The sequence below is a fragment of the Alternaria rosae genome (genome assembly GCF_020736505.1).
Source record: "Alternaria rosae strain MPI-PUGE-AT-0040 chromosome Unknown BKA58scaffold_1, whole genome shotgun sequence".
NCBI lineage: Eukaryota > Fungi > Ascomycota > Dothideomycetes > Pleosporales > Pleosporaceae > Alternaria > Alternaria rosae.
Window position 1 is genome coordinate 4,652,033 of NW_025763570.1, and position 27,084 is coordinate 4,679,116.

Here is a 27,084-nt window from a genome sequence, read left to right on the forward strand (position 1 = left end):
GCTGGGTAAGTATGTAAGCTGGGGCGGGTGGGGCGGCTTCGTTGATCATGTGAAGTCGCGAGCTAGCGTGTTTAGAATACGAGATGCAGCACTCACATCACTCCCAGTCTTCGCAGTGAGACTCTGTTTGCCGATCGAATTTCCAGGAGCATCAGGATCCGAGGTCACGTGTCAGGTATGATTTTGAAGAACCAACGTACAGCACAACTGGTTTCTCGTGCATCAGAGGTATTTATTTACATCATGTATAGCCCAAAACCAACCATGTACACGCTCACCCCAATAACGACCCAGTCACTCTACGCCTCGCATCTATTCCTTCGACGCCCAGGTTTATCGGCTTTCGATATCCTGTTAAATTTTATCCAGTCTCTTGGCAGTCAATGACATTCTCTCTCATCAACAAACCCATGATTTCGTTGTCATCGTGACAATCGTACATGTCGCATTGCGGTCCCGCAAGAACTTTACTAGGAGCCTCCAAATAATCTTCTGCCAACTCGTCTGCTATGTCAACGACCTCAGCTTCAATTCTATTCGACAAGGCGTCTCGAATCGTCTTACATGCCGAAAGAGCCTCTCTTGCTTCTTTATCTTCTAGATGTTCTTCGATATCGGCGAGCTTTTTCAGAGCTCGGGCGCGATTAGTGGTAGGATTATGTAGCCCGAGCCTAGGATCCAGCGTACAGTGACTGGCGACCGCTAGAGCGCCAATCTCGATGATCTGTCGGCTTCGTGCAAGTTCGTCCGGTCGTGTCATACGCCGAATGACCGGGTTATCCAAGCGAACTGCGACATCTTTCATGCCAACACTGTTGTGACTAGTGCCATGTTTCAGATCCTGGTGATCCATCATCTCGTTCAGCGGCGTACCGATAGGTGTGGAGAACATATCGCCGATGAGTGTATCGTTATACACATAGTACGGTATGCTTGTTGGATTGAGTGGCCTTCTTTTCGGCGCCAGACCTTGACTCGCACTTCTTCCATGCTGGAAGTGTGCGGCATGCCTTCTCTTATGTTCCGGTGTAGCTGTTCTCGCACGCGGTGCTTGGAGCCGAACAAAAGTCGGATTGGTAATGTTGTTGGCTGCGGCAATGCGATCTGTATCGCCGGTACTCAGAGATCGACGACGACCACCGTAGCCTTGCGACGGCTGTTCTGAGTGGAGGTAGGTATGGTTTGTTTGAGATCGTAAAGGTCGGGGACGATCGTTGAAGTCTGGATCATCGGTTGTTGTTGGGAAGGCTCGTTGCAGATCTAGCGGGTAGGGGTGTGTTGTACTTGGTCCGGGAGTCGGGTATCCCGCGGCGTTCTGGCCGAAGTCGTAAGTTGAGAAGTCGGGAGTCGAAGTAGTAGAGATGTTTGATGAGTTAACACCTGCGAAAGCGCCGTTTTCATATGTAAAACTGAGCTCATCGAGTATATCGCTGTTGCTTGAGGAAAAGATGGGCTGTGCTGAGCCATCTGACACGAATAATTCGTTGAAGTCGGCTTGAGAGAGTTGTCGCTCCTCGTCCATCGATGGAATGAAGAGATCGGCGCCTGTGTGACTGAGTGGCGCGTTTGGCTGAGACATTCTGTAGAATTTCACGAAGGTTTGCAATAACGAGCAAAGGGCGTATGGTTACCGAGATCTGTGGCCCTGTCGATACGGGAAGGACGTCACACAGGAAATGGGAGGCTGCGTAAACGATGTCAGATATATTTACTGTTTGGCCCTTCAGTTGGTATGGGCTGAGACAGGTCTACGTGGTGAGTTTGGTGAGCATAGATGGTGGCGCTGGAGTAGGCCAATAGGCGGATGCCTACATTAGGGACATGGTCGATAGACAAACAAGGCTCCTGTGCATACGGTTAGTGCTAAGGCTCGTTTCGCGTAAACCTTGGCCATCTTATTAGAGGAAGACTGTTTGCTGTGCTTGCGGAGTAGAGAATAAGTTGCGACATGTTGGGAGACATTTGTTAGAACTCGGTTTCGCCAGTCAGCTGCACTGGGCATCCACTGTCTCGCAACATCGTCGCAGATCCGAAGCGCATCCAGAGAGTTAATATGAGAGACAATTCACTGATTGCCTCTTTTGAGCTGAGACGCTTTGTTTCCAAAGATCATAGTCTCTATATTCGTTAAGACATCTAGGTCATCACCTCATGAACGCGTTGCCACTACTAGTCGGCTCCGGATACCCTACCGTAAGGACAACGAAGAGCAGTCCTTCCCAAAAGCGATATCGTACATGCGTATTATACAAGAGAATGCGGCTTTGCAGACTCAAAAACGTGTTCACTCCTTCTTGCTCTCACCGTCCTTTCCCTTCTTCTTGTCCCAATTCCAGACCTCCCAAATCTGTTCAAATATCATATCGCCATAGCTCTTTCCCTCTTCGATCGCCTTTTTTTCTTCCTCCAATCGCCGCTCCTTCCAACCCTCCTCCTCATCACCCATCCACAGCTTCCCAAGTATACCCTTTTCTTGCCCTTCCTTCCGCTCCAGTGTCCTTCTACTCCTTTCCCTTTCCTCTTGCAATATCTTCTGCATCTCCTTTGCGCGTTCGGTTGGTAGATCCATGGCTCGCATTGGACTGAGATTCTGTACGAGGCCGCGGCCTGTTCGTAGTGTGATGAGATGATCGGCGGAGAGGTAGAAGCCGATGCCTAGAGAGAATGTGTAGAGGTCTAGTTTTCGTGGTGGGAGTACGGCTATTATTGGACATAATACGAGGCCGCCGATGGCGAGGTTGCGTGTTATGCGCTGGTAACGGGCTTGTTGCTCGAGGGCAAGGCGCTCTTCTGGTGGGAGGGGCACATTTTGTACGGGGTTCGGTGTCGCCATTCTGGTGAATGTGTTCGCGCAGTCGATGTTGAAAACACAGCGGGTGTCGAAGTAGATTGATTGCACGTGTAGGAGTTCGAGCAGACAGGGTGAAGGGGTGATGTAAGGGTAGTTCGGTGGTCGCGATGTCAAAAAGTTCAATGATGCAAAGACGGCAGTTAGCTCCCGCCTCGGCTGCAGCTTCCCTTTCGGAGCGGAGGTGCTGCGGAGAGATCTTGAAGCTATGCTAGCAGTACTCAGAACATAGGATTACTCGGTTTAAACTGCTCATGATTCAAATGCGCCTATCGATATGCTGTTCTCGACCCCCAATGCCAGTTACGCCGTTTTCCCTGTTTCGCCCCGATTATGCATAGCCGACTTCATGAACACGCGCAAATTTCTCGCTGGTTATCGTTGGAACTTCCTCCTCTTCACGTCGACTCTGTCTTCAAAGCGTGGACTCTGCCTCCCTGGTCCGTCCTCTTGCGTATTTCCTAGCTGCTCAAATATCCCACTACTCCTGAGCCGCTTCGTCGGGGTTCTCTCACACTCACCGCCACCTCTTTGCCCTTCTTCATCTGTCCCGGCTGGCCCGTCTGACCTGGGTCCATCCTCGTATGCATCGAATTTCCGCTTCTGTGCAGTGCTCGGCGTCTGCATCAGGCGTCGCAAACGGCTCTCTTGTAATCGCCTATTCACTTCCTCGGTGACATCGACATGTTGAACAACGTAGTTGTCTTCGATTCTGGCTCGCTTTGCGCGTGGTGTGGGTGACTGATCCACGAGAGGAGATATGGCTTGCGTGTTGGGTTTTGGAGGTTGCGCAGTGGGCGTGTCAGAGGCATGTTTCGCGCCTTCGATACTAAGACGTTTATTTGAGGTCTTGACCTGTCGCTTGTTAGGTTTTCGGTGTCGTGCGCGCGACGGCACAGCATACTTTCTTCTTTTCCGCCAGACCTTCGTCCTCGAGCTGATCTCTGAATCTCTTCATGTCGTCCTGCAATCTTCCCGACTTATTTCGCAGTGAGATCAGGTCCGTAGCCAGCCAGTCGGGGGCATTGTGATCCGTCGCATCGAGCGTCTCATTGAGAAACAGGAGTTGTGCGCGGAGATTCTCGATGTGTTTGTCAAAGTCCTGAAGAATAGATGAGAAATGTGTTGGAACGGGTAATTGTGTGAATTACCTCGAGCGAAAACTTCGCCATGTTGTATGGTAGAACTTTGGATGGACAAGTGAAACCGCATGCAGGAGGCTTGAACTTCCTTGTGGAGTCCCGAGCGCTTGGGGTGACATCCTGGTTCCGATCGGAACGTTCCGACCTTGGCAGCATCTTGGGATCTTGCCTCTTAACCACGAAGGGCCAACGTGATAGGTCAGAGGTGACGTGCTGCATAGATCAGTCGCAGGAAGATCGAAACTATGACAAGTAATGTTGTACCATCACATTTAGAATTGGCATGTACTAATCTCACTATATTGCCCCGTGTCCTCACTACCTAGGTAGCATCTTTGAACAGGTAGAACCTTGGAAGTTCGTAGCCTTCGTATGCGACATTCCACTTGGCATGCTACAAAGTGAGTTTCATGCTAGAGTACACACGATCCAGCTTGAGCTTCCTCTTATCCTTTGCGCCATATGCATCGCGTCGCTGTTGCTGTCCATTATGGACCAGTTTGCATGACCACGCGAGCGAGTCGCAGATGAATGAAAGCGATCATCATCCTCGAGGTATCAGCAGATCCGATAGCCTCGCGCAGCCTGATGTGATACTGGCGTCAATAGGGAAACCAAACATAGCTTTGTGAATCGATCCATCGCCTTTTACAAGTGGGTGATGTCTAACGGTTGAGATGCGACCCTCTTCAGCCTTCATCTTCGCCAAAAGTGAGCTTGACAGCTTTGGCCTTCTTCTTCGGTTTCTTCACAGACTTCGTTTCTGGCTTCTTCACATCTGTCTCCTCTCCTTTCATACTCTCGTCTTGATCGTCTCCGATAATTTTTGCCGCCTTGCGCTTCTTTGAGACTGCACCAACCTCAGCAATCTTATCTTTAGATTGAAATTTGGCATCACTGTCTTTCTTCTTTCCTGCCTCGTCTGCAGCCGGCTCCCCTCCCTCTTTGTCGTCTTTGCCTGATACAAGCGCATCGTATTCCTCTTTACTCAGCGACTGATTCGTCTCTTCCATGACATACGTAGGCGCATCGTCCTCGTCGTCATCTTTCTTCATCCTCTTATTCCGGGCGATTGGGTGTTCATGACGGGCCGTGTCTCCACTGGTGAGTTGTCCACGCAGCCGCTGTAAGAAGGCTGGCTGTGAGCTGTCTGTGGCGGGTCAGCGAATGATACGACTGCGCTATGTTAAAGCTTACCGAAATGAAGGTCTTTTGCTTTGAAGCTCATGGTGGTTGTAGTGCAAGGGATGTGCTGACACGGCATGCACGTAAGGGTCTAGATTAGTCGTTTGGCTGAACGTCGTGTCGATCGCTTAGCGGCGGGTTTCCGTGCGGCTCCTTCGCCGCGTTAGCTGCGGATATTTTACGATGCACTTGCAGTCTACTCTTGGTTCCAGATAAGATTCACTCCGTCAAGATGTCTAGTTGGCTACCTAGATATGGTGGGTGAAAGCCCATCCCGAAACGTATTGGTCCGCTGCACTTGCTATCGGCGTACGTGCTAAAGTGCTTGGCGCGTTCCGCCGACAGGGAACATGTCAACTAGCAGATCTCGAAACGCATACGCAATCATCGGCCGCTAATAATTGACATTCAACGACCCTGTTCTCTCCTTTCACTCCCTCAGGGTTACAAGCTTGAGCCCGTCGCGCCAATCGCCAACCGATCTCAATATTTGTACACCCACCTGGAGTCACGACCCACACGCTCGTTATCGACCAAGCTCCTTGGGTTGAACACGTCGCCCTTTCCTCATCCACAACCGTCGCATTCATTCGACGCCCTCTAGACCTCTCGAATTCGCTTCGCACCGCTTGCGACTGGGCCAAAGAGCAATAGGGCTGCCATTGGCAGAGAAACGCATATCAGACACGGGCACAACCATGGGCTTCCTGCAAGATATGACGAGGAGGCTACCGACCTCAAAGGACAGCCTAGACAAGCTGGACGACCTACCGCGCCGCGCCGAAAAGAACTCCCCACGGTTGTCCTTCTTTCGACGCAGGATACGGCTGAAGGGCAGTTCGTCCGTGTCGATACCTCTGGGCCTGGTGCTGCTGTTCCCATGTCTCGTTATAATAATAATCATAATTCTGTTCGTAAAGTCTCCAGACTCGCAGGGCATTATGAACATGCCCGCCGGAGGTCCTCCTTCGATAAGGTACGTGAAACTCTATCACCACAGTATCCGAGCAACATCTAACAATGCGCAGACGGATAAGCGAGAAATACGATAAGCCATTCGCTGTAGGCTGCCTCGAGCCGCAGGTCAATGGGCCCCGAGCAAACGCCGCATTCGTGGTCCTGGCGAGAAATAAGGAACTGGATGGTGTTATACAGTCGGTCAAGTCGATTGAGAGACATTTCAATCGGTGGTTCCACTACCCCTACGTCTTTCTCAACGACGGAGACTTCAACGAGACGTTCAGAGAGACGGTCTTGGCTCATGTCAGTGCTCCAGTGGAGTGGGGTAAGATTCCTCCCGAGCAATGGGGCTTCCCCGACTGGGTAGATCCCGACGTTGCGAAGGAAGGAATCGCCAAGCAGGGTGACAGGGCCATCATGTACGGCGGTATGGAGAGCTACCATCACATGTGCAGGTTCTACTCGGGGTATGTGACCTAGCATGCCAGATGCTGATTGCCACTAACAAGGACAGTAAATTTTACCAACATGAACTACTCGCCAAATACGAGTGGTACTGGCGCCTCGAGCCTGAGATCAAATATTTCTGCGACATCACGTACGATCCGTTTATCCACATGATTCGGAACAAGAAGACATACGGTTTCACCATCGCGGTGAAGGAGCTACGAGAAACAGTCCCCAACATCTGGCGATATGCCTCGGCCTACAAGCGTAACAACAACCTGACCTCAAAGGGCATGTGGGAGATGTTTGTGGAGAAACCGAAAGAGGAGGACGAGAAGGCGCCCAAGACGGAGCCCAAGTCGAAGAAGAACTTCTTTCCCCAGGATATAATGGATTCCGAGTTTGGCACAGAGGCCATGCCTGAGATCCACCCCGAGAACATGGAGGGCGAATCATACAACATGTGCCATTTCTGGAGCAATTTTGAAATCGCCAATCTGAACTGGTTCCGCAGCAAAGAGTACAATGACTTTTTCGAGTTGATGGATCGCAGTGGCGGCTTCTGGATGGAGAGATGGGGAGATGCGCCTATCCACTCGCTAGCTGTTGGTGCACTACTTGGCCCCGAGGATATCCACTACTTCCGCGACTTTGGATACCGGCATACGACCATCCAACATTGTCCCGCCAACGCACCTGCGCGACAACTTGCTCGAGAGCCATATCTCGAGAAGACGACACTCGATGAGAAGGAGCGACTGGAAGAAGACAAGTATTGGGCGTCATATGACCCAGTCAAAGAAAACGGTGTCGGCTGTCGCTGCAAATGCGACCAGGATATTGTCGACGTAGAGGGCAAAGAAGGGTCCTGCCTCACGGAATGGGTAGAAGTGGCTGGTGGCTGGGCATCACCTGGGCCTGATGGACCATGATCTCCTCTTCTCGCGTGATATTCTATCAGCTTCAGGCTAGCATTTTGCGGGAACATTAGTATCTACTCCTCTTTCCAGTAAGGCGTCAGGTGTTGGCATTGCATATGGGCTGGGCCGCCCTTCAATAGAGCATCAGGACTACGCGGGCGTCGTTGCAGGCTTACTTATTTTCTGCGCATTGGCGACACAGTGTATGAAAACGAATACGAACAAGTTGAGAACAGCTTTGCTCTTGAATGATCTCGTCGTTATTTGGTTATTTGATTGCTTGCTTTAGATGACAGCCCTACCCTATTCAAGGGGAAAGTTGAACGTCAACGTCTTCAAAGAATAATAGAAGTAAATGGACCAGGAATATGCATTGCCTCAGCGTCTTACTCAGCCTTGTTGTTGTGCTGATGTAGACTGCAGCTCGCTTGTTCAGTTTCATTGAATGAGGTGGTCCGCTTTGGACATCTGAACCATGTTCCGTATCTTATCGCTTACTACGAGACTATGCGGGGTTCCCCCATTCGCATCCCACCTAAGCTCGACCGTCCATCAGCACCTTGTCGTCACCACAACTCGCAGCTGTTTGAACAGTCACTCATCTCTCGCATTCACTGACAACATCTCGGTAGTCCTACACTTCACTTATCAGGCTATCAGTGTGCAATCTGGTATGTGCTGTCACCTGCTCCCGTTGGTCCCCACTTCCTCCCGAAGGCCCCCATACGCGCCTCGCCCGCAGCTAGTTAGGCAGCGTCCACCTGGTGCCCACCACAACCTCACCTTGACCGTTCCCCTCTCTCTCCTTCCACCACACTCGGATCGCTTTGAACTTCTGATCGCAGTGGATTTCGCATGAAAACAGGCTGACATGTCTTCCAGCGAGCCTAACTCCTCTCAGGATCTCAAGTTCCCCCCTGTGCAGGTGGCCCACTCGCTCACTAAGCTTGATCTTGAAACGCTCATGATGAGGTCGACTCAACGCCGAGCCCCAGAAGAGGCGGGCAGCTCTCTCGAGGACAGCAGTTATGACCTGCTCGGCGACGGCGTCATGGACATGTCCGACGACGAAGCCCATACCGAGTCGATCGCGTCGACCGACGGTCCCACGCCCGATGACACGTCTGACGATTTCAGTGATGACGACGTCGAATACGAAGCCGGCGAGCACCACTTACAAGATAGCACATACTCTTCGCACGGCGAAACCCAAGAGCAGCAAACCCACGTACACCCTATACTATCTGGCGAAGACTCCTCTCTGACAGAGGTTCCGCCATACCTGAGTGGGAGCATGAGCTCAAGGCATTTCGTACTTCAAGAGCAGAACACGGGCAGGTCTGATGTAAGCCACGGAAGCAGTGTCATCAAGAGCTCGGCAGGTTATACGGACGAGCTACCACCGGTATTCGACCGTTATAGCTGCAAAGAGATCAGATTGTCAGTCAAGGCAGCCTTGTCCAAAGACCCTCTCGCCACCCCAGACGCATACCGAATACTATACATTGGTAGTGGAAAGTGGGCAGAGGGCACCATCACCTCTAAGATCTGCGCAGCACTCGCTGCCTACCCTAGCACCTCGAAGTCGGTCATGGTCCGCGGTCACATCGAGCCCTATGCCCCCGTCCCGCAGGCTGATCGTTGTGCTAAAATGGAGGTTCATAAGTCACGCGAGAAGAGGCACGTTCTCGCCATCATGGAAGATGGACGACAGCTCATGTTCGGCTCCGGCCTCTCCGCTCACTCTTCAGATCGACCAGACCTTGTGGTCCTTTGTCACCCAAGCGTTCTTGACAACACTGCTGACAAGCAAGATCTTGCATCTGCCAAGGAAGTATTCGAACGCGAGACAATCCCATGCATCGAACTTGCTGAGACCAATCCATTCGGAGCTGGATCTTCCGTTGATGAGAACACCATGTCATTACGGGTATGCGTAGAAGGGCGGGACAACCCGAACACTGATTACGAGTTGAAGGAAGTACTGCCCCTCGATATCCACCAGTTCGACCAGCTGGAGCCATCGCAGCTTAACCGCCATCTCGCACTCATCAGTCCTCATTTAGCAAAAGCACAGGGCACGAAGACTGCTCCGACAGCCCGCACATCGTGGTTCAGTGACAAGACCAAGACGTCTACGAAGAAGATCGGATCACCATGGCCAACTGCAAGGTTGCTAGCATCTGCTTTCGTCCTCTTCGCCCTCATCCCCGCGCTTCTCATGGGTGCGGCTTATACCCCTATGCTGTACCAAAAAGTGTCACAAGGGCGGTCAGTGTCACCAGCCGTTTCAGAGATTCAAAGCAATACTACAACGATCACACCCGTAGCGTCAGTGTCTCCAAGTGCGGCTCGCTACCCACACTTATGTCGCACGAGCCTTATAGACGAAGTTCGAGGCCTCACTGTTATACCATCCCAGCCAAAGCAGGCTACCCAGAAGCCAAAGGCGAAGAACAGTCAGGCTGGAGGTTTCGAAATTTATACCACCGGAGACCATCAGTTTGTACTACGTCCTTCTAAATCCTTCAATTCGAACCGGAAGAAGCCCCAACTTCAGATTCAAGTTTCTCACCACTCGCAAGAGGTTCCAGCACGTTACAACCGGACCATCACTGGCGAGTATATTGTCGACCTGGAGCAGCAGTATCGATTCGAGAAGTTCAATGTCAGCATTGCAACACATTCGAAGCCTCTCCTGCGGCAATCCTTCGAAGTAATGCTAGGACACAACAAGTCGACGCTAGATCAACTTCTCGGCACTGCCAAGTCCAACATATTGGATACACAAATGACCCTTCGCAACTTATCTGCTGCAGCTGCACAGCACTTGCAAGAATACATGACCGGCTTGGATCTCTACGCTTCCAAGCAACTTCAGGAGACTAAGCATCAACTAGAGATGAAGGCTCATCGGGCAAGACAGATACCGGATGCTACGTGGATGGGGTTGCGAAAGGTGACCGCACCAGTGCGGACATCGTCAGCGATGCAAAGGGCCAGAATGAATGCTCTTCGCGTCAGGTGCAAGATGGAGACGGCGGCAGGACTGTCTGCAAAGGAAGGCGGTGAGGGGCAGAGCTGGGCATGTGCAAAGGTAGGAGGAGCGGTCTAAGGCACGTAGGGAGGCAGCACGCAGTGGAGGATCTCATGTGACTTTCTGCACTGTCTTGTTTTGAATTATGCGGCGTATATGGGCAGGAGGGCAGACACAAGGGTGCAGTGATATACCCCCGGGGACCTGGTGTGGATGGTAGGACAACTTGGGAGTTATAGGATTTGTCAAATTCATCTCATACCACAATTCATATACAGTAGCTCGTAGATGCACACCTCGCCTTGGCTGTGTACTGTCGTGGTTACACATTGACTCATCAGGTAGGGCGAACTGGTTAAGTGCATGCTGCGTCAGGTGTGAGGGCGCGTTGGGCGCACGTCCCTGAGCCTACCCAACCGGGTAAAGCGCGTTCTGGAGGGGCATCCCACTTCCCAATTTACAGGCAGTTGTTGACACAAGAACCCACAAACACACGACATCCCCCCCACAAACGCGGCTTTCTTCTTATCACACACCGACTCGAATAATCCCCATTCATAGAAGAAGATGTCTGAAGCAGCCAAGCCCGACCCCGCCGCCGAGCAGATCGCCAACCCTGCGGCGACTCTTGTCCAGGACGAGACCGCAAAGGTCACCACCGACAAGGCATCTGACAAGCCCGAGACCACCACAGAGAGCAAGGATGACAAGCCCATCACAGAGAAGGCGACAGAGGCAGCGGCCGCAGTGAAGGACAACGTCTTCTCCATGTTCGGTGGCGGCCCCGCAAAGGTCAAGAAGGAGGAGGCCGACGATGTCGATGAGCCATCAGGTGCTTCCAAGCCCAAGGGCGAGGTGCGTATAGGCTCGAAAGATTTCTAGGACGTGCTGACATGGCGACAGGACGAGGACCCCGAGAACGAAGAGCCCGATGTTGACTTCCAGCCCGTCGTCCACCTCACCGAGAAGGTCGACACCAAGACTAACGAGGAACTCGAGGAGCAAGTCTTCAAGATGCGCGCCAAGCTGTTCAAGTTCGACAGGGAATCGCGGGAGTGGAAGGAGCGCGGCACTGGTGACGTCCGGTTACTGAAGCACAAAGAGAATGGCAAAACCCGTCTTGTCATGCGCCGTGACAAGACCCTCAAGGTTTGCGCCAACCACTACGGTATGATACATGGAACACGAACATGGAAGCGAATACTGAGAAGTGCATAGTTGTCCCCGACATGAAGCTGTCGCCCAACGTCGGCAGCGACCGCAGCTGGGTCTGGAACGCCGCGGCCGATGTCAGCGAGGGCGAGCCCGAGGCTCAGACCCTGGCCATCCGTTTCGCCAACAGCGAGAGTGAGTCCAAGAAGATCCATGAAACCGCGCAGCGGAGCACTAACTATATCTGTCAGATGCCAACCAGTTCAAGGAGGCCTTCATCAAGGCCCAGCAAGAGAACGAGGCGCTTTTCGGCAAGTCGGAGCAGTAAATACTGCCGGATAATTACAGCTTGGAGGATAGGATGAGATACGAAAAGATGGTTTGCACGAACAGTGAATGAGGATTTGGGACGGCATGATATGATGGTGGTAGAAGAGATTACCCACACCCTGCACATAACTAGATAGTAACTAAATGGCCCGACTACTGTAGTCAACGGCGTCCCCCCATGCAAGTACTTGATGGCACGAAACGAGTCGACTTGGTGGTGGTGACTTTACTTTCCAGGATCGCGAAATTGACCCTGCATGACCTGCAGCCTCACCTGCGATGCAAACATGTGCCGATGCCGTATCACGTCTCTCACCTGGCAGAAGGCTAGTCCCCTGTCAGGCAGGCTTCCGTGCTCGTGCAGCCCGCGGGCTTTTCTTACAGCTTGATGGTTTGCGCCAAGCCAAAGCAACTAGTCTCCGTCTCCGCCGCCCCGCGACCATCTCTCAGTTAACTCGCCAAATCAGAGCTCGCGACCCGAGACCAGCCACCGCGCACCTCCAGTCATTCGCCTTTACCAGACGCGCCCCGGCTTTGTCGCAAAAGCCAGACACGCCAGATCGCGCCCGACTTGAACCGCCTCTACTTCCCTCACGCACATATTCTTCAGGCAGGCCGAAACCAAATACGCTCGCAGCAGCCCGTCTACGCAGTCCTCGCGGCGCAAATCAGACAAGATGCCTGACGTAAGTTGCGGCCTGGAGAAGCACTCGAAGCTATCGCGCAAATATTAACAATCGCGCAGGTCAAGCGATGGGTCAAGCTCATCACCCACCAGAAGCCCATGTACGTACTATCCGCGCGCAATCGCATGCGCTTGCCCATCTCACGCGTCTACACGTCGCCAGTCGCTAATACGCATTCACAGCGCGGAGCCTTCGCCCGTTGAGGGATACCCCATGCGATCATGGAGCATAGAGGTTTGGCTGCTGGATGACCAGGGCAACGAGGTCATGCCCAGCGTCTTCGAGAAGGCCGTCTACAACCTGCATCCGTCATTCGAGAAGAACAAGCACAGTAAGTGCGCCGGACAATGCGCTCAGCAGCATGCCATCTGCAAGAAGCCTCACTAACATGCCAACAGTCATCAAGAAGCCGCCGTTCCGCATCGATGAGAAAGGTTGGGGTGAGTTCGACATGACCATCGTCTTGTCCGCTATTGGCAAGGGCGGCGACCACACCCTCGAGCATGACCTCAACTTCCAGGCGGAGCGTTATGAGGCCAAGCACCAAGTCGTAAGTACCACATACGCGCGCTTTTAACCAGCCAGAACATTGCTAACCCGCCATTGCAGACTTTCCGCAACCCCAAGCCTGAGCTCCTCGCTCTCCTCGCAGAGTCTGGCCCCGCCGAGGCCAACGGCATGCGCAACAAGGACGCCGCCAAGAAGAAGGGCCGGAGGGACAAGAACGTAGACATGGAGAAGCTGGCCGATGGACTGCAGAAGCTAGGCGAGGATGACCTACTGCACGTGGTCACCCTGGTCCACGATAACAAGACCAGTGAGACGTACACTAAGAACGACGTCGAGAGTAGGTTTTGGTCATGTCACAATGCAGGAAACATGCTAACAAGTGATAGATGGCGAGTTCCACGTCGACCTCTACACCCTCCCCGATTCCCTCGTCAAGATGCTCTGGGACTTCACGGCCTCGAAAGTCGAATTATAGGTTGTTTCCGCGATCAGAGGTTCTATCTAGTGTCGATTCGACCCTGACCGACCAACACACGACATCTCGTTTGCACGTCCACGATCCTTCCCAGCATCTCCATGCTAGAGGAATGTAGCAGCATCACGCTTGCTTGCTTCACCTCGTAGCGGAGGATCGTGCGGTCCATGTGTCGAGTTCCCCCGGCCTATTCTCTGTGCCTGGACAACGTCGAACGATATATCCCCATGTTTCTGTTCCTGTTTTCTCGTCTTCATGAGCCTCGGAGTTTTATAAAGCGCAAAAGCTGGGTGGCTATGCATACATGGCAACTTCTTTTGATATTGATTGGCGCTGGGAGGTTTACAGGCTTATTATAGGTGGATATGCATGGGCGAGAAATGAGATTACTTAATTCTTGGGGTCTTCTTTTTTCGTGCAAACTTTCGAGTCGATGGTTGCATGAACATGATAGACCTGATTCCAACGCTTAGAGGGAATACGAGCAAGAGTTACTGACCACCTTCCACACAAACCATAACATCTGGATAGCATTTCGTTGCTGGGTCGGACAAGAAGTGCTACATATTTACGTGTCGCAGCGCCCGATGCACCAGACATATATTGAAAGATTCGATGTTTCGATTCCATTGGCGGAGCGTCTTGGATTTTTGGAAAAGCCATAGAAGGTATGGTGAAAGAAAGAAGGACTGGGAAAAGGCCTAGCGTGATTTTGGATCCCTCGAAAGAGAAGAGGCTAGAAAGCTTGACGGCAGCATCGTACAGAATACACACAGAGACCATGGCCCACCTCCTTCTGCTTTTTGACGAGTTGGTTTTGGTGATCATGCGTTTCGATGTATTGAACTCTAAATCCATGCCTAGGTTTGTGCCGATTTTAGAGCTTCATGTAAACAGAGACTTATGTTTTTTGAAGAAATGCCCGTGTCATGAAAAGGCCGGAGAAGCAGACATCGCAGCCTCTCGAATATGTTTTAGTTGAGCAAAGAAAGCCCAAGAAGCAGACATCAAAACGTCTCGGAGTCGGTTGTTCTTAGACGGGATTAGGGGCGGCAGGAAATCGCCATCGATTATGAGGCTGTATTTTTTGACTGCGCAGTTATGCATTCCTTATGTCGAAGTCTGAAAAGGCCGACGGAAAGAGCGACAAGTGCGTATGAATACCAGCTTTCGACTTGAGAAAAGCATAGTGGATTTTGAAGTGGCTTTAAAGATCGGAAGAGCGGAAAGACATCAGAGATCTTGTGCATCTTTTGGGACAGCCAGGACTGATCCTGGTAGGCATCGCTGGAGTTTTCGGCGACATTACAGAAAGGTCTTAGTATTTTTAGGAAGAAGAGCCAGAAATGTTGGTGTATGAGAGAGAAGCCTGAGCAGAGGAGGAGCTGTATCTTTTGTTTTCGACAGCCAGCACCAACCATAGCCAAGAGTTTTGAGATCTTCTGAACTAGACGACATGATCGAACATGTCGCATCTTTTTTAGAAGAAAAAAAGGGGGAAAAGATAGCATAAGAGAGGGGACTGAGCAGAGAGAAAGCTGGTATTTGTACCTCTCTAGCGCTAGCAAAAACAATAGACGTGAGATGAGATGACCCGTGGAAGTATCCTTTGCATGCGGTACACAAAGATGAGGATGGGGTATGCGTACCTGCAATGAGTTTCTCGAGCACCGATATTAATGTAGTCTTCATTCTCCTAGAAGTAGTTATACATCATCTTGCAATTACATCCTCACTCTTTATCAACAATCCTCCACATCCACTCAACTCCGTCGCCTCCGCCCACCCCTCCTGTCCCTCCTTTCATCGTTCTCCGCAGTGGTAAGCAAGGATTCAAGCCCGCTTTAATCGTTACTAGTACTCCCACCGCCACCGAGCCAAGACGCCACCGTAGCCGCAAGTTCATCTCTTTTCTGTTTCCTCTCTTGTATTACTGACTGCCGTTGGGTCGCTGCTCTGAATCCCGGCTGCCGCTGCATCACTGTCCTGATTCCCTCGGACCGTTTACCTTTCGGTAACGCAGGCACAGTCTTCTTCCGCACCATCCAGCTCCGAGACGGGTAGCGCACAATGTGTACAGGCGGGCTGACGCGTCGAATGCGCCTGCGGCGCCGAGTTTGCTGGGTGCGTTGCCGTCTGTATTGTCGTTTGCGTTGCCGGATGGTGATCATTATAGTGCGTGCTTCCTCCGTCAGACGGAGGATCTCTTGAACGGCGTAACCTAGCGTTTGGTTGAAGGCTTGGGCTGTTGCCAGCTTTGAGACGGGCATTCTGCGGATGTGTGGTTTGGTGTGTTGAATAGCAGCCATGATAGCTCTCGCCTCTTCAGTCAGACGGGAGACTTCAGAGACGGCAGGCTGCAGTCTCTTGTTGATCTCGGCTGCTGTAGACATTCCATAGGAGGCAAACTTGCGGATTGGCGCACCCGTCGCTGTTGGCAACACCGCGTTCGTCATGACCTTTCTCCTAGCACGCTTTTCTTCCTGTGCCGCTTTTTCAGCCTTCTGCGCCCTCTTCTTCTCCCTCTTCTCCGCGTTCCTCTCTAGCCTCTCGGTCTTTGACTTCTCTCTCTCCTTAGCGGGAACCCTTCTCACAAGTTTGCGATTGACGCCGTCCAAAATGGAATCAGCCTCTTCCATCAGATCCGTTGCATCGACCATAAGCGTCCTGAACCTCACAGCCATCAATAGACAGTGGCGCTGTCGAATTTCTGACATGACAGCTGTATGCTTCGTCTTGTGTTGATCGAAGAACTTCTCGAATCTGCGCAATATTGCGTTCGCTGTCCGAACACGGAGCCGACCGGAAGTAGATTGGCCTTCTATTTTGAGTTTGCGGACCAATTCAGCTACTGTCAGTCTTGGAGGGGGTCGCGATGGCTCTTTGAGGGCCACTGCGTTAGAGAGTTCGGGTACAGCGACTGGGACCTCGGGGGTCGGCACTTGCGCACGGATGGATGGCACATATTTCGGTGTATTTGGCTCATGAATTGACTACATGGGCTATCAGAGTACATTCATGGGAAGGTCGAGTCCACATCAGGCTCACCTACGTCCTCGTCCTCGTTCTTGTCATCAGGCGTAGCTCCATCTTTACGTATCGTCCGGAAACGAGAAAAGGGAACATCGACCGTAGTAGTGACGCTGTGGAGCCTGCCTTCATCTACCCGAGCGTGCTGTGTAAGCGTCATCGCTCCTTCACTCAGCGCACCAAAGCCACGAAAGCTCAATATTTTGTCCCCTTTAATCTCACTGTGTTGCGACAACTCCCCAGGGATCGAGTCCACCGTGCTAGGAATTGTGCCCACCTCCCAGCCCCAATTGATCTTTTTCCCAAATGCAGCCGATCTGATCGTCCCTCTGTGACCGGACTTTTGAGCCAACTGTTCAAGATCTGATTTCGGAGAGATGAAGAACTGTATCGAGTCACCGTCTCGCACCACTGGCGTAAGAGTTGACTCGAAGTCTTGGGGATCACTGATCATGCTGAAGAAATCGTCATCCTTTGACGGGTCCGCAGCTGGAATGGCCGGTGCAGGATCCAACGATAATAAGCCAGCTTTCTTTCCCCATCCGCCTCCACCACTCAAGACTCGATGGAGACGTGCTCCCTCAGTGAGTGCTTGCGACACCAGCGTATTATAGAGAGGAGGATCACTGCGCCATAGACGCTCCCATGCATTTGCGTGCTCGGAGACCGGACTTTGATTGTCTGTTGGCAAGCTAGAGAGGATCTCATCTGTTCGAGCGGCGATAACGGCCCTCAGCTCATCGGGTATCACTAGTGCCCAAGCTGCAGTCGCTTGCGCAGGCTGTCCTCGCGATTTGAAGAATCTGGGAACAACATTCTCAAGTTCCGACGATGCCTGTAGAGATTTACCGTCAGGCCCGATAACCCTGCGGATGATGTTGCCCATGCAGCCGTTGACTATGCGGGGCATTGTCAGTGGAATTAATGGAACGTGGAGAGCGGCAGCAGAGTCCTTCTGTTGCTTGACTAAGCGGATTCCATGATGAGAAATGCTGGTCTTGGACACAGGAGTTATTTGACGATTTGCATCTAGGGTCCAAGTCGACAGGATCATGGTGGATGGCGTACCTGTCTGGAAGACAGTATTCGCAAGAGGCAATCGCAATGTGTCACGATAGACGGTGTCCTCGACGTTGTGTTCGGCAAATATGAAATCGATAGCACTCTTGTCCGATGGCGATAGTTCTTGAGACGGTACGGAAGTATCGGACGGAAGAATCGCGTAGGATATTCCTTCAAACCCGGCTCCAGCAAGAGGCGGCTGAGTAGGGTTCTTCTCCCCTATCCTGCTGACGGGAAGTTTGTCTACGACAGCACACAGTGCATGTATTTGGAGATCCGGTATGTCGGCCGCATTTTCGTAAGCCTGCAGAAGAGCGTTGCGGAGGAAAGCGTCATCGTCCAGTAAATAGTGCGCATACGAAGGCGTGACAAAGAAGACACAGAAGGTCCTTTGACGGGCAACGTCCAGTGGTGGAGGAGTGATATGCTTAACAAGATCGTGTGGCTGTAGACATCATTAGAATGCGGCAGCGGTCTGCACCGTTTTCCTTACATGGGATCCCACAGACGGTGGTACAATTATGCCCCAGTGACGACGAATGGGTGCGTGGTATGCTTTGAATTGATCGAAGTTTGCGCGTCTATCCGGTATGATTGAGGGACAGCGCAGAGGACGAGCGGCGGCAGCGGCGCGCCTCAAGACTGGCCATTGTCGCGCAACCAGTAGAGGCATTTGTCGAAGCTCAATTGACCATAGTGAAGCATGGACGTGGTGTTGAAGATGCAGGTGCAGGTGGTCATGACGCACCATGCGCAGCTAGCAGATCGCACTACCCAAGATGCCTGCAGGCCCTGGAGACGAGATGCGTACGTAAGCAGAGCCGCATCTCGCGACAACGGGCGTGATAGCATAGCAAGTACTCCTGTCACCTGCCAGCCCGAGCATTGAGCCTGTCAACCGACGCGTCTATACTCCCTGCAAGCCCACCGGACGCTTGCCATCCACTCGGGCGCCTGCACACGCCCTTGACACTTTTTGGTGCGCCGGCCAGGCCACGTCTCGCACACACCTCCTTGCGCCGACCCACGCCCGCACCATCACCACCGTCTGCCTCTACTTCTGATGCGCCCTTCATAGACCCCTCCCATTTGGCAGCCGCGGTTCGCCTTCCTTCCTAATCGTCCACCCACCATGTCACGCTCCTTCCGACGCTCGAATCCGATTACCATAATCCTCGCGGGCATCCTCTGCATCGGCTTCTTCGTCTTCTTCTTCTCTGGTACCGATGTGCCATCCATCACCAGAAAAGGAGGAGGAGAGGTAGCCTCGAACCCCCTATCGCCACCCTCGCTACCGTTCCGCAAGTCCAAAGCGAATGCTCCACAGGCCGCGCCGCCCGTCGTACATTACTATATGAACAACGTGACCAACACGCGCACGCCAATCGAAAACGAGGAGACGGTCCTTATCCTCACCCCATTGGCCAAGTTCTACCAAGAATACTGGGACAACCTGCTCAAGCTCAACTACCCACACAACCTCATCTCCCTGGGCTTCATAATACCAAAGACAAAGGAGGGCAATGCCGCATACGCAGCGCTACAGGCGCAAGTCACCAAGACACAAACTGGATCCAAGAAGAATCGCTTCTCCTCCATTACCATCCTCCGCCAGGACACCGAGTCCCCACTCCAGTCGCAAACCGAAGCCGAGCGTCACAAGATGGAAAACCAGAAGGCACGACGTGCAGCCATGGCCAAGGCGCGCAATTCGCTCTTGTTCACAACGCTAGGCCCCACAACCTCGTGGGTCCTGTGGATGGACGCGGATATCGTCGAGACACCACCCACTCTGATCCAGGATCTGGCCGACTACGACGTGCCCATCATCGTGCCCAACTGCTTCCAAAGATACTACAATGAAGAGAAGAAGACAATGGACATCCGGGAATACGACTTTAACAACTGGATCGACAGCCCCACAGCCAAGGACCTTGCTGCTAAGATGGGCAAGGACGACATTCTGCTCGAAGGGTACGCCGAGATGGCTACATACCGTAGCCTCATGGCTAAGATGCACGACACATCGGCGGACCCCAAAGCAAAGATTAAGCTCGACGGAGTCGGCGGCGCTACTTTGCTCGTCAAGGCGGAGGTACACCGAGACGGTGCCATGTTCCCACCATTTGCCTTTTACAACCTCATTGAGACGGAAGGCTTTGCCAAGATGGCGAACCGACTGAACTGGGAAAGTTTTGGACTGCCAAACTACCTTGTAAGTTGTTTCTGTCCTGCCACACAGACATTGTTTGCTAACATTGGTCATAGGTGTACCACTACAACGAGTAAGAAGACCCGAGGCGATGTACAATCTATTTGCAGACTGCTTCCTTTGGCGGTCTTGGGCGGCGTTTGAGAGGGAGTTTCCGACTGCCATACTGTTGATATCACGAGCATTGCATGTACGAAAATAGTCATGTATTAGGGGTATAGAAGGCTTGCTGGCAAGAGATATACCAGCATTATCTTTGAATTGGATTACGAAAGTTTCTACTGCAACATTTTGAATTATTGATCGATCAGCATTGCGGCATGAATTAGTCTCCCATGTGTCCAAGATGTTTCCAAGCGTTTAGTCTCAACTATGTGGGCTGCGGAGCACGCTTCGTTCCAATAGGCCAGTGGCAGATGCGGGTCTTGCGTGACGACCAGGTGCAATCACGCTACGCCCATCTTTAGATCTAACATGCCTAATCAAGAGACTCTACAAGCATACGCACATATTGAGGCAGCATGCATCGACGGACACATGCGACACTGACCCCCGCGGGGAACGGATCGTCGCGTGCCAAAGCTCCGGTACCTCGCCCGATCCACCTCGGTGCGGGATGACGCTTCCTCGACCTTACAGTGCCCATTTCCACGACTGAACCTGTACGGGATCACAGCAACATTTCACACAGCATCCAGCGACCGACCTCGTAAACCCACAGATCGAGAAAGAGAAAGAAACTATGGCCGACATCGCCGGCCCGCGTAAACGCACCTCCGAACGCGACGCCCTCCCACCACGAACCCACAGCGGCGCCTCTGAAACCTCGCCCATAGTAACGAGTTCGCAATCCCACACCAAAGACTACAACTCCATATCACCCGATATCCGTGCACGCGACCATTTCACCTCCGCCAGCACCAGCCACACCAAACCCGCGAACCCAACCCAAGACCCCAACGGCGCGTCCTCCATACCGCAAGGCCCCTCCGCCACAGATTCCGGCGCGCCACAAGAAGGCACAGCAGGGACGTTGCAACCGGCTGTCGACCAAAGACGACTAAACGGCCATGCGAGCGTAGACCACCGCGCGAGGAGTGCAGAGCGAGAAGCGGCAGCGGTGGAACAACGCGAGAAAGGGTGGTGGGGCGCGTTTTGGGAAAAGTACGGGAGTGTCGAGTTGGATAACAAGGGGAGTGTTGCTAGGGACCATTTGGCGCTGGGTAAGACTATCTTCTTGTCTCTACCTGTGAATGGAAACCCCGGAAGATGGCAATACTAACATGATTGATAGAACGAACGTTCCTCGCCTGGCTCCGCACATCCCTCTCCTTTGCCTCGATCGGCATAGCGATAACGCAACTCTTCCGGCTGAACACTTCGATAGCGAATTCCCCGGATTCATCTTCTACTACCTCTCCGCAGGCGAAACTGCGGCATTTGGGGAAACCGCTTGGCGCGACGTTCATTGGTATCGCGATTCTCATGCTCTTGATAGGGTTTCATCGGTACTTTGAGGCGCAGCATTACGTTATACGGGGCAAGTTCCCTGCGTCGAGAGGCAGCATCATCATCGTTAGCGCCATAGCAGGCGCGTTGATAGCCAGTTCACTCATCATCATAGTGGTTACGGCGCCAGGGGCATTTGAGACTTGAAGAGAAGACTTAGTTTACTTTGCTAAGCTTGGGTATCTTTGATTCATTTCCATCGTACGTGATTCTTTTATCTTTTCGTGGAGGTCAACGGCTGCGTTGCCCCTGCCATATGCTCGCTATCGCTCAGAAGCCTTGTTTCCCCAACATGTAGTCCATAGTCTACGTTCTAGGCGCCTCCCATCTCCGCCGTTGTCTTGCCCGCTCGCGACGACTTGATGACACCCTGAATCAGGTCTTCGACAGCGTCCCAGTCCGATGTGTCGATGGGAACTAGGTCCGTCTTGAAGTAGCTCGCGATGTAGTTAAGTTGTGTCCAGCTGTTCTTGTCATGTACGAAAGTAAGGGCGACACCGACACGTCCAAAACGACCGGTACGACCAATACGGTGGAGGTATGTCTCGGGGTCTGCGTCCACTCCGTTTGCCATGGTTGGAACGTCCTGGTAGAACAATTAGTATCCCTTAGAGATATTCTTTTGAATTGTAACTTACGTAGTTGATAACCATAGTGACTGACTGCACGTCGATACCACGGGCGAGAACGTTGGTGGTGATGAGGACCTTGGCCTCTCCGGAGCGGAATTGGTCGATAATGCGATCACGCTCAGGGCCTTCAAGAGCACCGCTGAGTTGCGCAACCTTGTGGCCTTCGGCAACCATGCGCTTCTCGAGCTCCTCAGCAGTCCTTCGGGTCCTGACGAAGATGATGGACGAAGCTTGTGTCATCAGACCGTAGAACTTAAGCAATGTCGCGTACTTGTCGTTGTCCTTGTCGATATCAATGTACAGCTGCTTGATACCCTCAATGGTCAACTCCTCGTGCGCTAGAGTAATCGTGTTGGCGTTGGGTGCGAAGCGCTTGGCGTATGCGATGACGTTGGGTGGGAAGGTAGCGGAGAAGAGGACTGTCTGGATGTCCTTATTCAGAAGTGACTTGACGCGAGTGCATTGCTCGCCCATGCCCTGCTGATCCAACATGTTGTCGGCCTCGTCCAAAACCAGAATCTTGATGTTCTTCGCGTTAATGAGACGCCGCCTCAGCATGTCCTGAACAGTTCCCGGTGTACCGACAAGAACCTGGGCATTAAACTGCTGTCCCCTTCGTGATGGATCGGGAATGGCAGCCATGGTCTTGAGGCCGTCCATGAACTGACCCATGTGTGTAATGACACCAAGAATCTGACGGGCGAGCTCTCGGCTAGGCGCGAGTGCCAGCGCTTGCGGCTCGGGGTTCGATAGGTCGAGGCGAGAAAGGATGTTGAGCGAGAAGGCAGCAGTCTTACCAGTTCCGGATTGTGACTGCGCGATCATGTTGGTGGGCGGGTCCATCAGAAGCAGAGGCAAGGCCTTCTCTTGAACCTTGGATGGCTTGGTGAAGTTCATGTTGCGAATACCCTTGAGGAGTTCCTCGGAGCTGTCATTGTTAGCTGGTCCGGTGTATGAGCGCAGTCCACTTACAGGTTAAGCTGCTCGAACGACTTGGCGGAGTATAGCGGGTTGTTGGGGTCTGCCTGCAGGTCGGCAAGCTTGACCTCGACTTGGAACTCAGGCTCAGCCAGAGCAGAGCCATTTCCTGGTGGACCACTGCCATCGGTCTGAGCCTGTTCGAGCGAAGACGCCTGGGCTTCTTGGGGTTCCTGCGCGGGAGTCTCCTCGGTCGGCTCCTGCTTGATGGGGGTTTCTTCAGCGGCCGACATGGTGGGCGAGTGCGGGTCGCGTTGCGGGCGGTGAGGTGAGGAAGCTGCGACCTTGGTGAAAGTCGCGGGAGTTTGCTGAGTGGAGCGACTTGCTATGGATACAATGTCAGCACTCGCTCAAGGGGGTTTGGCGCAAAATAAGAGGTAGCTGTGTTGGTGCAGGTACAAGGGACGCGCTGGAAATTGTGAGAGCTCCAGATGTCGACTTTGGCGGGGCTGAGACGCTAGGCAGCTTTAGCGCGCAAGCCGCATGAACAGGCCCCGAGCATGTGTGCAGGCGCGACCGAGTGAAAGCGCTCAATAGCCCTGTTCCTGCATGCCATTGTAGTCGGCTGGTGCCACTATCCACAACACCACATAATACAACCGAAGCAGAAGAATACCAAGATCCAGCGTCACCGGCCCAGATCCCGGGTTTCCCTCCTCGGCACGCACCGCCTCGTTGCCATTCCTCCTGCCCCACTAATTGGGCTGCCGGTAACCAAGACGCCTGGTGTACTCCGCGTATCCCTTCCCGCCCTCGCCCCAGCACTCCTTCACCCTCTATGTCTGGGGTCCTAGTCCCCTCTCTCCACGTGCACGACCCATACGTATCGCAGCAATCATGGAGGTCGACATTGCGCCCCAATTTGGCGCCGAACTGAAGGTATGCGGAGTTGGAGCAGCACCTCCGAGCATGCGCTGACGGGTGATCACAGGATGGCTTCAAGACAGTCAACGCTTGGGTACGTCATACACATTCGCATAAACTTCCGGGGGAGAACAGACATATGCGCCGCCAGCTACGTGCCTTGCGCTTCGATTACTGACACGCGACTGCAGGTCTCCGGCGGCATCTCCTGGCTGGATGACATCCAACAGTTCTACCGAGAACGAAGCGCTATCGAGAAGGAATACTCGGCAAAACTCAGCGCACTTGCGAAGAAGTACTATGAGAAGAAGGCAAAGAAGCAGAGCAGCCTCAGTGTTGGTGACACACCTACTGTTACTCCAGGCTCGCTCGAGAGGTACGTTTGCCGTCGCACGGGGTTTGGGCTTTACTGATACGTCCACACAGCGCTTCTATGACCACATGGGGTGTTCAATTAAGCACCCTCGAATCCCGCGCCTCTGAACACGAACAATTCGCTGGTGCTCTCATCACCCAGCTCGCTGACCCCCTCAAGGTCCTTGGTACTCGCACCGAGGAGCTGCGCAAGTTGCACGGAGACTATGCTGCTAAATTAGAGAAGGAGCGCGACAACCAGTATGGCGAGTTGCGCAAACAAAAGGGCAAATACGACAGCGTCTGTCAGGAGGTCGAGAGCCGGCGCAAGAAGGCGGACGGCGCATTTGACCACGGCAAAGCCAAAGCACGAAATGCTTTCGAACAGCAGCAGGTCGAGATGCGCAACGTCAAGGTACGTAGCATACCAAGTCTCACGTCCCATACACTAACCACCGCAGAACACCTATCTCATCAGTATCAACGTAACCAACAAGCAAAAGGAGATGTACTACCATGAATACGTTCCTGAGCTACTAGACGTAAGTCAAGCCGCAAGGTCGGTGACGCATAGCTAACAGTCACAGAGCCTACAAGATCTTTCGGAAACACGGGTTAACAAGCTGAATTCGATATGGTCACTCGCCGCTCAAATCGAAACCCAAACACTTACGCGAAGTACCGAGTATCTAAAGCACCTTTCTGCCGAGATCCCGCGAAACAACCCTCTTCTCGACTCGATGATGTTCGTACGGCACAACGCTGGCTCATTCCAGGAGCCTGGTGACTTCCAGTTTGAGCCCAGCCCGGTTTGGCTAGACGACAGTAGTATCGCCGTCGACGATTCCGCGACGGTATTCCTGCGCAACGTTCTCACGAAATCGAAGGCGTCACTAGGGGAGTACCGACGCGAGCTCGAGAAGAAACGTAAAGAGGTTGAGAATGCCAAAACGGTGCGCCAGAACATAAGGGACGGAAAGGACAAAAGAGATGAAGTGGACATCGTTCGCGCTGTCTTCGCCATACAGGAACAAATGCATGAGGTGGAGAGACAGAAAGTCAGCGCCGAGGTTGAAGTTTCGACCATTACTTCAGTTGTTGGTGACTTGAGCATTGGTGCAAGGAACCACAACTTCAAGTCGCAGACATTCAAGATACCGACGAACTGTGATCTATGCGGAGATCGGATATGGGGTTTGTCAGCGAAGGGGTATGACTGTCAAGATTGTGGCTATACGTGCCATAGTAAGTGCGAGATGAAGGTTCCCGCCGACTGTCCCGGCGAGCAGTCCAAGGTGGAGAAGAAGAAGTTGAAAGAAGAAAGGCAGAAGGCCGCGCATGCAGTGACAGCGACGAATGGCGCCGCGACGAGCTCCAGTACGAATCTACCCCCACTGGGGAGAAGCGACACGGTAAACTCCATGAACACCCTCAGCTCTGGCTACTCGGCCACTGCGCACCGGTCAGTATCTGGAGGCATGTCGCCTACTGCCGAGGAAACTCCTCCACCACCAGAGAAGAAGGCGCCGACTGTACCGGGTGCTAGGAAAAACCGGCTAGTTGCTCCACCACCTACTCAATACGTCAAGAACGACGAGGATATGCCTCCGCCCACACCGAAGTCTGCAGAAGCGAAGGGTAGAATGCTTTACGCCTATCAAGAGAATGGAGAGGGCGAATTGACTGTTGCAGATGGTACGGATGTTACCATTGTAGAACCCGATGGTATGTGGTAGACGCTTCTCACATCTCAGGTCTTCTTCGTCACTTTGCTAATTCTCTGTCACAGATGGTTCTGGATGGATGAAAGTCCGTGCTGGCTTCAAAGAGGGTCTTGTCCCAGCAGCGTATGTCGAGATGACGGTCGCAACACCACCTACCACTGCTTCCACATTCTCATCAGCAAGACCTGACTCGACGTACTCGGCATCGTCGGCATCAACCACCAACTTTGCCGCGGCTGCCACTCCCGGTAAGAAGAAGGGACCCGCCGTTGCGCCGAAGCGTGGCGCGAAGAAGTTGAAGTACGTCGAAGCACTGTATGACTACACTGCGCAAAGCGACGCAGAGCATTCCATGTCAGAAGGAGACCGCTTTGTTCTCATCAACATGGAGGCTGGCGACGGCTGGGCAGATGTCGAGAAAGATGGCGTAGTACGCAGTGTACCAGCCAACTACGTTCAGCAAGTCTAGATCACTTGTCTAGTAGCAGTTCGCGAGATGAGCTTCTTCTGATTGATTAGTTCGTTGTCTACAGCGTGGGAGTGTTGGAGACGAGCTACCTGCATGGAGTATCGCTAGAGTATCTGTACATACCTGAAGGAATTACTTTTGCCAAGTCTATTGCTTTGCGCCAGTGTAGTGTATGCATTTGTTGCAGTCACAAAAATTGGTCGGTCATGCATGCTGAGGCACTATGAGCCCTGCATGTCGGCACGAACATGTGGGTCCAGATGATTAGCGCGTAGCCTTTCCATCTCGTCACCTCGCTTCCTACATCCTTCTCTTACCCATCTCATCACATCTCGTCGCATGAATCTCGCGTTCTACCAGAGGTCTCATGATCGCATGATACCTGATATGGCCTGCTGCGCCGACACCCGTAACACACGACAACAGGGCTGCATAGAACACGAGCTTCGGGTGACCAGCGCGGTGCTACGTCGCTTACAACATGGCTGCTGGGTCGTCCTATGAACCCGAAGTACTGACACTCACGATAGTGACCAACTGCTGAATTCTGTCAAAAGA

The 27,084-nt window shown here is 52.8% G+C and overlaps 13 protein-coding genes across 13 annotated transcripts; 7 read left to right on the forward strand and 6 right to left on the reverse strand.

Moving 5' to 3' along the window:
- Window positions 1-102: 102 nt before the first annotated feature.
- BKA58DRAFT_447788 (uncharacterized protein) lies at window positions 103-1,700 on the reverse strand. Its single transcript, XM_046174248.1, has one exon. It carries the CDS (start codon window positions 1,577-1,579, stop codon window positions 362-364), a length of 1,218 nt encoding a protein of 405 aa, XP_046031960.1. The 5' UTR covers window positions 1,580-1,700; the 3' UTR covers window positions 103-361.
- Window positions 1,701-2,095: 395 nt separating this feature from the next.
- Window positions 2,096-2,986, reverse strand: BKA58DRAFT_374404 (uncharacterized protein). The gene has a single exon (XM_046169325.1). It carries the CDS (start codon window positions 2,831-2,833, stop codon window positions 2,285-2,287), a length of 549 nt encoding a protein of 182 aa, XP_046031961.1. The 5' UTR covers window positions 2,834-2,986; the 3' UTR covers window positions 2,096-2,284.
- BKA58DRAFT_374407 (uncharacterized protein) lies at window positions 2,977-4,216 on the reverse strand. Its single transcript, XM_046169326.1, has 3 exons — window positions 4,000-4,216; window positions 3,753-3,950; window positions 2,977-3,703 (listed from the first exon to the last, which is right to left on the reverse strand). The coding sequence occupies exons 1-3, from the start codon at window positions 4,207-4,209 to the stop codon at window positions 3,224-3,226; spliced, it is 888 nt and encodes a 295-aa protein (XP_046031962.1). The 5' UTR covers window positions 4,210-4,216; the 3' UTR covers window positions 2,977-3,223.
- A 463-nt stretch (window positions 4,217-4,679) lies between these two features.
- BKA58DRAFT_434832 (uncharacterized protein) lies at window positions 4,680-5,218 on the reverse strand (the record flags this gene model as incomplete). The annotated part of the gene is made up of 2 exons (XM_046173293.1): window positions 4,680-5,140; window positions 5,188-5,218. 2 exons carry the CDS (start codon window positions 5,216-5,218, stop codon window positions 4,680-4,682), a joined length of 492 nt encoding a protein of 163 aa, XP_046031963.1.
- Window positions 5,219-5,475: 257 nt separating this feature from the next.
- On the forward strand, window positions 5,476-7,752 carry BKA58DRAFT_426389 (alpha-1,2-mannosyltransferase Kre5). Its single transcript, XM_046172959.1, has 3 exons — window positions 5,476-6,151; window positions 6,204-6,602; window positions 6,650-7,752. Exons 1-3 carry the CDS (start codon window positions 5,874-5,876, stop codon window positions 7,512-7,514), a joined length of 1,542 nt encoding a protein of 513 aa, XP_046031964.1. The 5' UTR covers window positions 5,476-5,873; the 3' UTR covers window positions 7,515-7,752.
- A 398-nt stretch (window positions 7,753-8,150) lies between these two features.
- BKA58DRAFT_374412 (uncharacterized protein) lies at window positions 8,151-10,991 on the forward strand. Its single transcript, XM_046169327.1, has one exon. The coding sequence runs from the start codon at window positions 8,374-8,376 to the stop codon at window positions 10,615-10,617; it is 2,244 nt and encodes a 747-aa protein (XP_046031965.1). The 5' UTR covers window positions 8,151-8,373; the 3' UTR covers window positions 10,618-10,991.
- On the forward strand, window positions 10,992-12,200 carry BKA58DRAFT_374413 (ran-specific GTPase-activating protein 1). Its single transcript, XM_046169328.1, has 4 exons — window positions 10,992-11,394; window positions 11,443-11,707; window positions 11,758-11,886; window positions 11,943-12,200. Exons 1-4 carry the CDS (start codon window positions 11,107-11,109, stop codon window positions 12,017-12,019), a joined length of 759 nt encoding a protein of 252 aa, XP_046031966.1. The 5' UTR covers window positions 10,992-11,106; the 3' UTR covers window positions 12,020-12,200.
- A 238-nt stretch (window positions 12,201-12,438) lies between these two features.
- Window positions 12,439-13,776, forward strand: BKA58DRAFT_30048 (transcription initiation factor TFIID subunit 14). Its single transcript, XM_046166915.1, has 6 exons — window positions 12,439-12,707; window positions 12,767-12,807; window positions 12,890-13,038; window positions 13,106-13,257; window positions 13,317-13,554; window positions 13,604-13,776. Exons 1-6 carry the CDS (start codon window positions 12,699-12,701, stop codon window positions 13,690-13,692), a joined length of 678 nt encoding a protein of 225 aa, XP_046031967.1. The 5' UTR covers window positions 12,439-12,698; the 3' UTR covers window positions 13,693-13,776.
- A 1,493-nt stretch (window positions 13,777-15,269) lies between these two features.
- On the reverse strand, window positions 15,270-18,526 carry BKA58DRAFT_374415 (uncharacterized protein). Its single transcript, XM_046169329.1, has 3 exons — window positions 18,278-18,526; window positions 16,745-18,229; window positions 15,270-16,685 (listed from the first exon to the last, which is right to left on the reverse strand). The coding sequence occupies exons 1-3, from the start codon at window positions 18,455-18,457 to the stop codon at window positions 15,537-15,539; spliced, it is 2,814 nt and encodes a 937-aa protein (XP_046031968.1). The 5' UTR covers window positions 18,458-18,526; the 3' UTR covers window positions 15,270-15,536.
- Window positions 18,527-18,653: 127 nt separating this feature from the next.
- BKA58DRAFT_374418 (Anp1-domain-containing protein) lies at window positions 18,654-20,308 on the forward strand. The gene is made up of 2 exons (XM_046169330.1): window positions 18,654-19,999; window positions 20,053-20,308. The coding sequence occupies exons 1-2, from the start codon at window positions 18,917-18,919 to the stop codon at window positions 20,071-20,073; spliced, it is 1,104 nt and encodes a 367-aa protein (XP_046031969.1). The 5' UTR covers window positions 18,654-18,916; the 3' UTR covers window positions 20,074-20,308.
- Window positions 20,309-20,354: 46 nt separating this feature from the next.
- On the forward strand, window positions 20,355-21,883 carry BKA58DRAFT_30132 (uncharacterized protein). Its single transcript, XM_046166918.1, has 2 exons — window positions 20,355-21,219; window positions 21,291-21,883. The coding sequence occupies exons 1-2, from the start codon at window positions 20,739-20,741 to the stop codon at window positions 21,650-21,652; spliced, it is 843 nt and encodes a 280-aa protein (XP_046031970.1). The 5' UTR covers window positions 20,355-20,738; the 3' UTR covers window positions 21,653-21,883.
- BKA58DRAFT_30137 (P-loop containing nucleoside triphosphate hydrolase protein) lies at window positions 21,666-23,634 on the reverse strand. Its single transcript, XM_046166920.1, has 3 exons — window positions 23,110-23,634; window positions 22,144-23,065; window positions 21,666-22,091 (listed from the first exon to the last, which is right to left on the reverse strand). Exons 1-3 carry the CDS (start codon window positions 23,346-23,348, stop codon window positions 21,819-21,821), a joined length of 1,434 nt encoding a protein of 477 aa, XP_046031971.1. The 5' UTR covers window positions 23,349-23,634; the 3' UTR covers window positions 21,666-21,818.
- Window positions 23,629-26,780, forward strand: BKA58DRAFT_330290 (uncharacterized protein). The gene is made up of 7 exons (XM_046168152.1): window positions 23,629-23,994; window positions 24,047-24,073; window positions 24,171-24,355; window positions 24,406-24,748; window positions 24,795-24,875; window positions 24,921-26,058; window positions 26,123-26,780. The coding sequence occupies exons 1-7, from the start codon at window positions 23,953-23,955 to the stop codon at window positions 26,524-26,526; spliced, it is 2,220 nt and encodes a 739-aa protein (XP_046031972.1). The 5' UTR covers window positions 23,629-23,952; the 3' UTR covers window positions 26,527-26,780.
- The last annotated feature ends 304 nt before the right edge of the window (window positions 26,781-27,084 follow it).

Coding starts and splice junctions, on each gene's coding strand:
- BKA58DRAFT_447788 (XM_046174248.1), bottom strand. CDS start 1,579: ATGTCTCAGCCAAACGCGCCACTCAGTCACACAGGCGCCGATCTCTTC.
- BKA58DRAFT_374404 (XM_046169325.1), bottom strand. CDS start 2,833: ATGGCGACACCGAACCCCGTACAAAATGTGCCCCTCCCACCAGAAGAG.
- BKA58DRAFT_374407 (XM_046169326.1), bottom strand. CDS start 4,209: ATGCAGCACGTCACCTCTGACCTATCACGTTGGCCCTTCGTGGTTAAG. Junction 3,951..3,999: donor TGGCGAAGTTTTCGCTCGAG/GTAATTCACACA, acceptor TCTATTCTTCAG/GACTTTGACAAACACATCGA. Junction 3,704..3,752: donor GTCTGGCGGAAAAGAAGAAA/GTATGCTGTGCC, acceptor AACAAGCGACAG/GTCAAGACCTCAAATAAACG.
- BKA58DRAFT_426389 (XM_046172959.1), top strand. CDS start 5,874: ATGGGCTTCCTGCAAGATATGACGAGGAGGCTACCGACCTCAAAGGAC. Junction 6,152..6,203: donor GGAGGTCCTCCTTCGATAAG/GTACGTGAAACT, acceptor AACAATGCGCAG/ACGGATAAGCGAGAAATACG. Junction 6,603..6,649: donor ATGTGCAGGTTCTACTCGGG/GTATGTGACCTA, acceptor TAACAAGGACAG/TAAATTTTACCAACATGAAC.
- BKA58DRAFT_374412 (XM_046169327.1), top strand. CDS start 8,374: ATGTCTTCCAGCGAGCCTAACTCCTCTCAGGATCTCAAGTTCCCCCCT.
- BKA58DRAFT_374413 (XM_046169328.1), top strand. CDS start 11,107: ATGTCTGAAGCAGCCAAGCCCGACCCCGCCGCCGAGCAGATCGCCAAC. Junction 11,708..11,757: donor GGTTTGCGCCAACCACTACG/GTATGATACATG, acceptor AGAAGTGCATAG/TTGTCCCCGACATGAAGCTG. Junction 11,887..11,942: donor CCGTTTCGCCAACAGCGAGA/GTGAGTCCAAGA, acceptor TATATCTGTCAG/ATGCCAACCAGTTCAAGGAG.
- BKA58DRAFT_30048 (XM_046166915.1), top strand. Junction 13,039..13,105: donor ATTCGAGAAGAACAAGCACA/GTAAGTGCGCCG, acceptor ACATGCCAACAG/TCATCAAGAAGCCGCCGTTC. Junction 13,258..13,316: donor ATGAGGCCAAGCACCAAGTC/GTAAGTACCACA, acceptor CCGCCATTGCAG/ACTTTCCGCAACCCCAAGCC.
- BKA58DRAFT_374415 (XM_046169329.1), bottom strand. CDS start 18,457: ATGCCTCTACTGGTTGCGCGACAATGGCCAGTCTTGAGGCGCGCCGCT. Junction 18,230..18,277: donor CACCGTCTGTGGGATCCCAT/GTAAGGAAAACG, acceptor TGATGTCTACAG/CCACACGATCTTGTTAAGCA. Junction 16,686..16,744: donor ACAAGAACGAGGACGAGGAC/GTAGGTGAGCCT, acceptor TAGCCCATGTAG/TCAATTCATGAGCCAAATAC.
- BKA58DRAFT_374418 (XM_046169330.1), top strand. CDS start 18,917: ATGTCACGCTCCTTCCGACGCTCGAATCCGATTACCATAATCCTCGCG. Junction 20,000..20,052: donor TTGGACTGCCAAACTACCTT/GTAAGTTGTTTC, acceptor CATTGGTCATAG/GTGTACCACTACAACGAGTA.
- BKA58DRAFT_30132 (XM_046166918.1), top strand. CDS start 20,739: ATGGCCGACATCGCCGGCCCGCGTAAACGCACCTCCGAACGCGACGCC. Junction 21,220..21,290: donor TAGGGACCATTTGGCGCTGG/GTAAGACTATCT, acceptor CATGATTGATAG/AACGAACGTTCCTCGCCTGG.
- BKA58DRAFT_30137 (XM_046166920.1), bottom strand. CDS start 23,348: ATGTCGGCCGCTGAAGAAACCCCCATCAAGCAGGAGCCGACCGAGGAG. Junction 23,066..23,109: donor TCGTTCGAGCAGCTTAACCT/GTAAGTGGACTG, acceptor TAACAATGACAG/CTCCGAGGAACTCCTCAAGG. Junction 22,092..22,143: donor TCACTATGGTTATCAACTAC/GTAAGTTACAAT, acceptor TTGTTCTACCAG/GACGTTCCAACCATGGCAAA.
- BKA58DRAFT_330290 (XM_046168152.1), top strand. CDS start 23,953: ATGGAGGTCGACATTGCGCCCCAATTTGGCGCCGAACTGAAG. Junction 24,074..24,170: donor TCAAGACAGTCAACGCTTGG/GTACGTCATACA, acceptor ACGCGACTGCAG/GTCTCCGGCGGCATCTCCTG. Junction 24,749..24,794: donor TCGAGATGCGCAACGTCAAG/GTACGTAGCATA, acceptor TAACCACCGCAG/AACACCTATCTCATCAGTAT.